The sequence below is a fragment of the Plutella xylostella genome, chromosome 16, assembly GCF_932276165.1.
Source record: "Plutella xylostella chromosome 16, ilPluXylo3.1, whole genome shotgun sequence".
NCBI classification, from domain to species: domain Eukaryota; kingdom Metazoa; phylum Arthropoda; class Insecta; order Lepidoptera; family Plutellidae; genus Plutella; species Plutella xylostella.
Genome location: NC_063996.1, coordinates 1,350,268 through 1,359,059, shown reverse-complemented (window position 1 = coordinate 1,359,059; position 8,792 = coordinate 1,350,268). Strand labels below are relative to the sequence as shown.

Sequence of the window (8,792 nt, the reverse complement as noted above, 5' to 3'; positions counted from 1 at the left end):
AGTGTCAAAACTGTCAAAATAATTTCAATTCAATCCACGGGGGGGACTCTGGCTGTATAAATCCTTTATCTTAGTCAATTTAAAAAAAAAAAACCTTAGCATGCTGATTGGCTAGACGAAAACGGCTCCGCTCCCATTGGCTACTTGTAATTCGAGTGGAAATGATAGAACCAAAAACAAATATATTTTTTTTTAATATAAAATATTTTTTCTGTTTTATCAATTTTTCAAGCTAAAAGACCTTTTGATTTTCAACTGTTGAAAATGTCCTAACTTTTCATCCTATTTAAACTTAAAACGGTGTATTTTGATATCAGTTGAAAGAACAGAATCGATCCCATAAAATATAATGTATTAAAAAAATACATTATTAAATAATAAGTTAGGTAAGTTATAATATTACAATATAATTGTTAAGTTATTTTTGTAAGTGAAAATAATTTATTCAATCTTGTAAGTTATTTATACGACTGCATCGAGAACATACTTTCTTTAATTTGTTCTGTGTACAAAATCAAATTTTCGCCGTTATTTTTCTATCTGACTGACGCTTGAATTTTCCTGGCTTTCCCGCCATTTTGTTTTGTCTCACTATTTCTATAGCGGAGACTTTACGAAAAAATTACAATTTGCTTACAATATTCACTTATTGATGCAAATTTTAATTCTTTTTATCATTGAAAGGACACTGTTCTTTTGCTACTAATCTATTTGTTTTGCTTGTTGTTTTTTGTGACTGATTACAGAACTTCGTCCAAAGTCAGCGTGTTAAGGTTTTCCCTCCGTTTGTGACCTGCGTCTTCCCTCAGCCATCATCAGCCTTGTGACCAGTCTTACACCTCCAATAATTTCCACTTTTCCGTAAGTTATCACCAAGTAGACAATACCCTTTTCATAAGTTTAAGTAACCTTTGTATGTATTCTTGATTCTTATCTTTGATTGTCTTTCAGCTGTCTGACATGATTCGGATTCGCAAGTGCGTCGTAGATGGCTGCAAATCTGATGTGGGATCTAAAACCTCCCGGTGGCCGCATGACCCTCGAGTTTCAGATGTTTGGTTGGACACTCTCAAACCATATTGTTCCGGGTTGATGGGCCTACCTAGATATCGTCTCAGGGAAAAAGTTGTAAGTTTGCATTCTTATCAGTACCTAATATAACACATGAGGCTTATTATCTACTTATCTTATACAATATATAATGTATATTCATACTTACACAATATGCTGATGACTGTAGTCCCCAAAGGTGTAGTCAGAGGTGACTCGAAAGCGAGCCACCCGCTTTTCGCTGAATATTTGTACTATATAGCCGTCTTTGAATGACTACAATGTACTTAGGGTACACAATCTAGACATATTGTACAGGATTCCTCACAGTGTTTCCCTTCGCCATAAGATTATACATTGTATTGAAATTCAAAGAACTCATTGGTACTTACCTACCTATACCTATTGGATTTGAACCCACATCTCTGGTGTGAGAAGTGGGCGCTTACCGGATTGAGCTACCATCACTCCTTATCTTTTAGGTATATCAGTAAGATACATTTCATACTGGTTTTGGTGTTAGTGTCACATGTCCCCGGGGTGAAAGGATTAGCCAGTCAGATAATATGTTGTCACTGACTGCCCAGGGTGTTCTAGATGGCATGGATACATTTATTTAACATTCAGTTGGTACATCACCCTTGGATACAATCAATTTTTATGTGTAATACTTATGTCTAACATGATTGAAAATTTCAGGTGTGTTTGAAGCATTTTGAACCCAAAAGTTTCACAAGAGGAAGGAGGCACTACATGGCTGTACCATCTTTATTTACAGCTGAGGAAATTTCATCTGGCAAGCCAAAATATGAAAGTAAGTAGTAGTACAGTAACCTACTTACTAATATAGAGTCAATTAGAGTGAAATTGTTTAGTTAAAATAATAAAATGACTCACAGCATCAGTCTGCCAACATTAAAAAAAAACTCAAGTTTTGGTTAATGTAATAGTTGCCCATATGCCACTCACTTTCAAGGAGCTCCTCATTCATCACTTCCTATGATTCTTCCTTCATTATCATACCCTACTTGTAAAAATTTCAGGCTTGAGGGTGTCACATGCTACATTTACCAGTATTTCTTAATAGAGCATACCACCAATGCAGTTGCAGATTTTATAAACTATGTTGAATCTTGTTTCCTATTGAATGATTATTATAATTATCATTGTTTTACATTTTATTTTATAGATTTCCACTCCATGCATGCTAAATGGGATCACGATTATGCAAAGAAAATACCTCTCAATGCACCTCTGGAAACTACCAAAAGGCATCTGTCAGGATCAGAACGTATGTACTCGTAACATACTATTTATTACTTACATTATACCTAATTATTATCTAAGACATTAATAATTTGAATTTTTGTTAAGTAATTGTTTATATTACAGTGGAAGACATTATAAAAGTGTTAAATACAGTGAACCTTGAGCATTCATATGCACTGCCACCCAATAAAAAAAAGAAGTTTAATACTGGTACTTCACTTTAATTATAATTACCTAGTAGTTGTTATTTTATTGTGTGTATGTATATATTTCTAGTATAATCCATTTGTCCTTACTTGGCACTAAAGGTAAACAATCTTTGTGTGTCTTTTTATTAGAATTTATTTAAAAATTAGGTTTTAAAATGAAACATAACAAACAATGGAATACTTACTAGCAAAAATGATTAATTTCTTATTTAACCATTTATTTTAGCTGTAGATTACTTGTTTAATAATATTTTGATTAAAAGACACAATCAAAGTATGGTGCAATCCGTGCAATCGAATGTATTATTGTATGATAGTTATTGTAGTAAGCAGTGCATACAGTAGTGTAGTATTATAGTTAGTATGACCATTACCGCCCTAAGGCATGCGCGCGGCGAGACGGTAGGAGAAATCGGCTACTTCGTCTGGCACACTCGTGGCGGCCCCGCCCCGCACGTCCCCCGCAGTGCACAGCGGTAATGGTCACACTATAATAGTAGCAAGTATAATATAAAGTATATGCACTGAAAGAAAACTAAAGTACCTTAGAAACTTTTAGAAACCTGTTTTTTAATCTCGGATACTAAGTTCAGGTGAAATATCGTTCGTTCGGTGACATATCGGCAGGACAATCGGCTGTTGATGAACCGTTCAGAATTTGAATCATTGATGAACCGTCAAATCAGTATCCGAGATTTTAAAAAAAATATTAGTTGTAGCAATAGTTTTTAGCAAAAGACTTATGTTAGATAGAACAAACCTATTATTTTGATTACATTTTAGAAAAAACCTATTATTATAATCTTAATTAAAAAAAACTATTTCTAATTTTAGATGGTAACGACACTAATGGCTCGTGTGGTTCTAACTCGCAGAGAGAGTTAGATAATTTTAACATATCCGCAGCAACAGACAGTAAGTAGTTCACTACATTTTTTTAGGTATTGCCAATTTCATATTTGATAATTAAACTATTGATTCAACCCAACTGCAACTATTCTAGGTTTTGCCCAAGAGCTTTGTTTCGAAAATCCTACATTAAAATTTGGAATTCTACATTCTACTTCTGTCGAATTGACCAATTTATTTCTTCCCAAAAAGAGAGATTTAACTCTATTACTTCTGAAAATCACTGTTTTCAGTTTCAGGGACCATTCCTGATGATATTACGACCGCAGAATGTACTGTTCGTATTCCGGAAGTCATATCTCCTAGCTGTTCAAGAAGGTCCAATGTGACATTAGGTAAGCCTACGACGTAGAGTGATTTAAGTTTTTATGCACTTTTTATCCCAGAAGCGAAGCTGGCGGAGAAGTTAGTGTATTATATTTATTTATTAGAAAAAAACACTCCCCAATTTAATCAAAAATACTCTTTCGATTTAAGGTCCAGGTAGGGTATCGTTTTTTTTTAGCTATAAATCCGCCTATTATTAGTTCTTAGTTCGAATAATACTATCTAAAGGTATTTATTATTTTAAGTAAAATACTAAAATATTTTATTTTCTACTTTTCAGAAACCAAGACGGCAAGGAAAAGACTTATAAAAAGTGTACAACAATTAACCCCCAGATGCAAGAAAATGTACCAAAAATGCTCGACTATACTGAAATCCCGTCGCCGTATAGTTCAGTCATACCAGGAGCGAATAGAAAAAGCTGAAAAACTAAATCAGAACAAATCTTTTTCTGAGCTTGTAGAGAAACTGACTCCTCAAGCCAAGACATTCCTTAAAATGCAGGTCACGCTCGCCAATAAACACATAAAAAGACGGAGGTTCACAACTGAACAGAAACTCTTGGCTCTATCACTCCAAAAGCAAAGTCCGAAAGGATATAAATTGCTGCACAAGATATTTATCTTGCCTAGCAGGCGCACTCTAAGAAAATTTACTCATCATATTTCTCTTGCACCGGGAATAAATGAAAACATATTTACACAACTAAAGGAGTCAGTTCGGAATTGGGATGACAAAAAAAAGTGCTGTTCCATTGTGTTTGATGAAGTGGCGTTGACACCTCATTTGACATTCTTAGAATCTGAAGATCGCATTGACGGTTTTGTGAATTTTGGTGCCGAAGTGGAAAGGAAACTATGCGATCATGCCCTTGTTTTTATGGTTCGAGGTATATGCACTTCATGGAGACAGCCCATAGCTTATTATTTATGTGAAGGAACAACTCCAACTATTAAGTTGAAAAACATTTTAAAGGTACTTGCTTATTTATTTTTAATTAAATTTAATTAAATGACATCAAGGTTAAATTAACATTTAAGGTAGTTTCTCTCCAACCCGTTCAATCTTTCCGCCCTGTTAAAATTATGTATTGTAACAATCAGGGATATGAAGTTACAACTTTAAGTTGTAATATTTAAAAACATTACTGCCATTTATAAATAAATATGTTTCCAATATTGCAGGAAGTAGTAACTGCTGTCTCTCAAACGGGACTTCTTCCAAAAGCGCTAGTATGCGACCAAGGGTCGACGTTTCAATCCTGCATGAACAGTATGCGAGCAGATACTCGCAGATGTCAATTGCTCCGTAATGATCCCCCAAGTAAGTACCTGGAATTCCTAACTGTCCAAAATATGACTATACACAGGTGTCTTACGGCCTCGATGCCACATGAAGGGTGTACAATATCTAGCAAGAATATAGATGTAGGGTACTAACTCGCGATAACCTCTCTTATTCCATAATTGTTAATATTGAGAGTAAGCGACAACTCTGTTTTAAAGTGGGATTTTGAAACTTTGCTGTAGTAGTTAGTGACCCTGATTGCTATCCCGAAGGTCCTAAGTTCGATTACAGACCGGGCCGGTAATTTGTTTTAATGTCAGATACTCTGGTCTTGGGAGTTAATATGTACCCATGTATCTGTTTAGATATATCAGCTGTTCGATACCTATATTACAGTCTCTCCCTAGTTTAGATGAATGGCTGTGTGTGAGATGTTCCTACACTTTAACTATAAAAAATCCTATGTCTTTTTCAGATAACAAAGTGGAGATTGATGGTCATGCGCTGAACATAATTTTCGACCCTCCGCACCTCATTAAAGGGATACGGAATAACTTTTTAAACAAAGATATGAAGTTTAAAGGAAATATAGCTAGATGGAGTGACATTGTCGAAGTGTACAAAAATGACTGCCACGTAGGAGAAATTAGAATGCTTCATAAATTAACAGATGAACATGTCATCCCAGATAAAATAAGGAAAATGAAAGTTAAAAACTGTACACAAGTCCTCAGCGAGCGAACCGCTGCAATGCTCTTGTTTACATCCAATTATGGTTTGTATATTTTCGTTTATTAAACTACTAAAGACTTGTTATTTTCATCACGTCGATGAAAATGTTCAAATATCTGCAATAAAAAGTGTTGTTCTCTACTATAGGCTATTTTTCAAATATTATTCTAGTGCTAAATGGTTATTATTAGTGTAAGATAATAGGCAGATCATTAAACCTAGTCAGAGAAGGCCTTTGGGCAGCTTGAAAACATCTGGTTGCCCACTTACCCGGTAACTCTCTCAGCACAATCACCAACCCGCACTAGGCCAGCGTGGTGCATTAGGCCTAAACCCTTCCTTCATTGGAATGAGACCCGTGCCGGAGATGACGACCTGATGCGCATTGGTTTCTAACTTTTGACCGCTGTGCCAAGGGTTCTGAGTTCGACCGGCAGGGGTACATATTTGTTTAAAAAATCATTTTATAATTAATGTTAAGTAATTTCTCCAACGCGCCCGCCAAGCGTATGGACCACGAAAATTGGGTTATTTTCGGGGAGGCCCTAATTTCACTGTATGAAGATCAGGTATCATTATATGCACCTCGGTAGTGCTGTGATGGATGCTTTAGAGGGCATAATGTCATCATCATCGTCAGCTAATCCACTGCTGGACATAGACCTCTCCCAAGGAGCGCCAAAACACTCTGTCCCCGGCCTTCCGCATCCAGCCACTACCGGCTACCCGCCTAAGGTCGTCGGTCCAGCTGGTAGGAGGGCGTCTCACGCTGCATTTGCCTGTTCCTGGTCTCCACTCGAGAACACGTATACCCTAACGGTTATCGGTTTTTCGGCAGATATGACCAGCAGACTTCAGATTGCATATTTGACAGCTATATCGGTAACCTTAGTCCTCTAACGGATAACCTCATTTCTGATACGATCCATCAGAGAAACCTTAAGCATAGCTGTCTCCATAGCACTCTGAGCTACTTTAGGAGCGCTATTAATATGTTACGATTAATAGCATACTAATTAAATTATATTTTTTCCCTCAGGCACGCATGCAGATGGTTCGTTGGTTAGTTCAACCATGAAGAATACTGCGGAAGCAGTCCTATTTTTTGATCGAGTATTTGACAGCGTGAACGGGTAAATACCTATATAAATATTAAAAATGCTATAGTAATAAGGGCCTGTCTCACAATGTCTGGATAATGGCCTGTCTTTTAATGCTGTCACTGTCTAAAAAATAATGATAGAGTGTGACAGCTTGTATTTTAACCGACAGGTAGCCATTATCAGACATTGTGAAACAGGAAACATTTAAAAACCTATATCGCTAAAACTATTATAGATATCGAAAATATATCATAACATTGCTTTTGTATTGCTTTAACTTCAAATATTATTTTGCGCGAATAAAAAATATATGATCATACCAATTACAAGTTTCCTCATGGTGTTTTCCTCTTTGCCCACGTGGAAAAAATTCATAGGTAAGGTAGAGCGTCAAAATTTCATGAATCAGGATGGAACATGGATATAGTTTTGATATTTATCTGAACAATACCTACACTTCAAATATTTTCGAGAATAAATATGTAAGTAAAATTTGATAAATTACAGGTCCCGTGGTGGCTCGGCTCCCGGCAAGATGCGAGGACCGGTTAAAGAAATAAATGGAGAGTGCAAACATCTGGACTTTTGGAAGGAGAGTATTAGAGTTTTGCAGGATCTATACTATGTAGATACTAATGTTGGTGATCCAAAAAGGGTACCCAGTGTAAAAAACTGGATAACAACATTAGAAAGTTTTATAAATTTGTGGGTTGAGCTTAAAGATATGGGTGTAAGCTTTTTTTACACTCGTAATTTAAATCAGGACCCGTTAGAGAATTTTTTTGGCCGAATACGCGCACTTAATTATAGGAATGTTAATCCTGACCCTTATTCGTTCATCTGCTCCTTTAAGTCTCTGTTAGTGACTGATGTCCTCGGCCCACATTCTCCGAACTCTAATTGCGAGGAGGATATGGGGGAGGCTATCTTTAATAAGGGATTAATGTTCGAAGTCCATGGTGCTCCAGCTAGTTTGCCTGTTGCAGGCCCTTCCCGTGAGCCGCGAGCATCTCCGTCGCCGTCGCTGCTGCAGCAGGCGCGCGAGGAGACGCAGAACGTCCGCTCTTCTGCCTTCACTGCCGGATTTGTATCACGCCAACTTATTAAAAAGATACCTTGCACTGATTGTCGAAAAACAATGTTGACTACCGAAATTACTGATGTACATGACTGGGTTACACAAAGAGAGCGTAGGCTTTTAAAGGGAAGAAACTTAAAGTATCCAAATACTAAATTTATCATTTTGTTCCGGAAATTAGTAACTTGCATTAATCAATATTTAGAATATCATAGTCACCAAAAGAGTGTAGTAAAATATATTAAAGTAGAATTTCTAAAATCAGCAGATGTAAGCTGGTTGGGATGTAGTCAGCATTGTCGAGAACTACTAGATATGTTTGTCAGTCTGGTGTGCCGAGTTCAAATTCACAATTGGTGCAATTGTATCAATAAAATTATGAAAGGGTCATTTTTAGGCAAAATGTCATCATCATCTATGACCCCTATGCAAGAAATTGCATTTAAAAAATATACTACGTTAAGAGTTAAAAAGTAGGTTGACTTTATAATCATTGTTAAATCGTATTTTTTGTTTCAGATCGCCTAGCAGTATTAGTTAGTTGATATATTTTATAAGATTTTACATTGTTATTATTTTTAATTCACTTATTTAACATGAATTGTATTTTTTTTATAATAAGTTAATGATTAATTAGCTGTTATTATGTTAATGAATTTGAAGTTGTAAATTAATTTTAAGTGACTTTGTTAATGTCTTAACTGTATTTTTGTTTACTTACTATTTTGAATAACATATACATACATACATATATAATATATTTAAGTTGTTAATTCATTGTAAAAGGCACTTATTCAGTTTTAAAGCTTTATTTTTGTACAAGCACAA

At 35.7% G+C, this 8,792-nt stretch overlaps 1 protein-coding gene across 2 annotated transcripts; it reads left to right on the top strand.

Annotated features, from left to right (window-relative positions):
• Positions 1-400: 400 nt before the first annotated feature.
• On the top strand, positions 401-8,678 carry LOC119692643. 2 transcript variants are annotated; one of them, XM_048626224.1, is made up of 12 exons: positions 401-861; positions 952-1,128; positions 1,750-1,864; positions 2,240-2,341; positions 2,443-2,529; positions 3,363-3,443; positions 3,671-3,772; positions 4,045-4,739; positions 4,949-5,087; positions 5,527-5,826; positions 6,823-6,916; positions 7,394-8,678. In XM_048626224.1, exons 2-12 carry the CDS (start codon positions 961-963, stop codon positions 8,439-8,441), a joined length of 2,931 nt encoding a protein of 976 aa, XP_048482181.1. In that variant the 5' UTR covers positions 401-861; positions 952-960; the 3' UTR covers positions 8,442-8,678. The 2 variants fall into 2 exon arrangements, with proteins under 2 accessions (XP_048482181.1, XP_048482182.1); XM_048626225.1 differs by lacking the exon at positions 2,443-2,529 and having other exon boundaries at positions 402-861.
• The last annotated feature ends 114 nt before the right edge of the window (positions 8,679-8,792 follow it).

Coding starts and splice junctions, on each gene's coding strand:
- LOC119692643 (XM_048626224.1), top strand. CDS start 961: ATGATTCGGATTCGCAAGTGCGTCGTAGATGGCTGCAAATCTGATGTG. Junction 1,865..2,239: donor TGGCAAGCCAAAATATGAAA/GTAAGTAGTAGT, acceptor TTTATTTTATAG/ATTTCCACTCCATGCATGCT. Junction 4,740..4,948: donor AGTTGAAAAACATTTTAAAG/GTACTTGCTTAT, acceptor CCAATATTGCAG/GAAGTAGTAACTGCTGTCTC.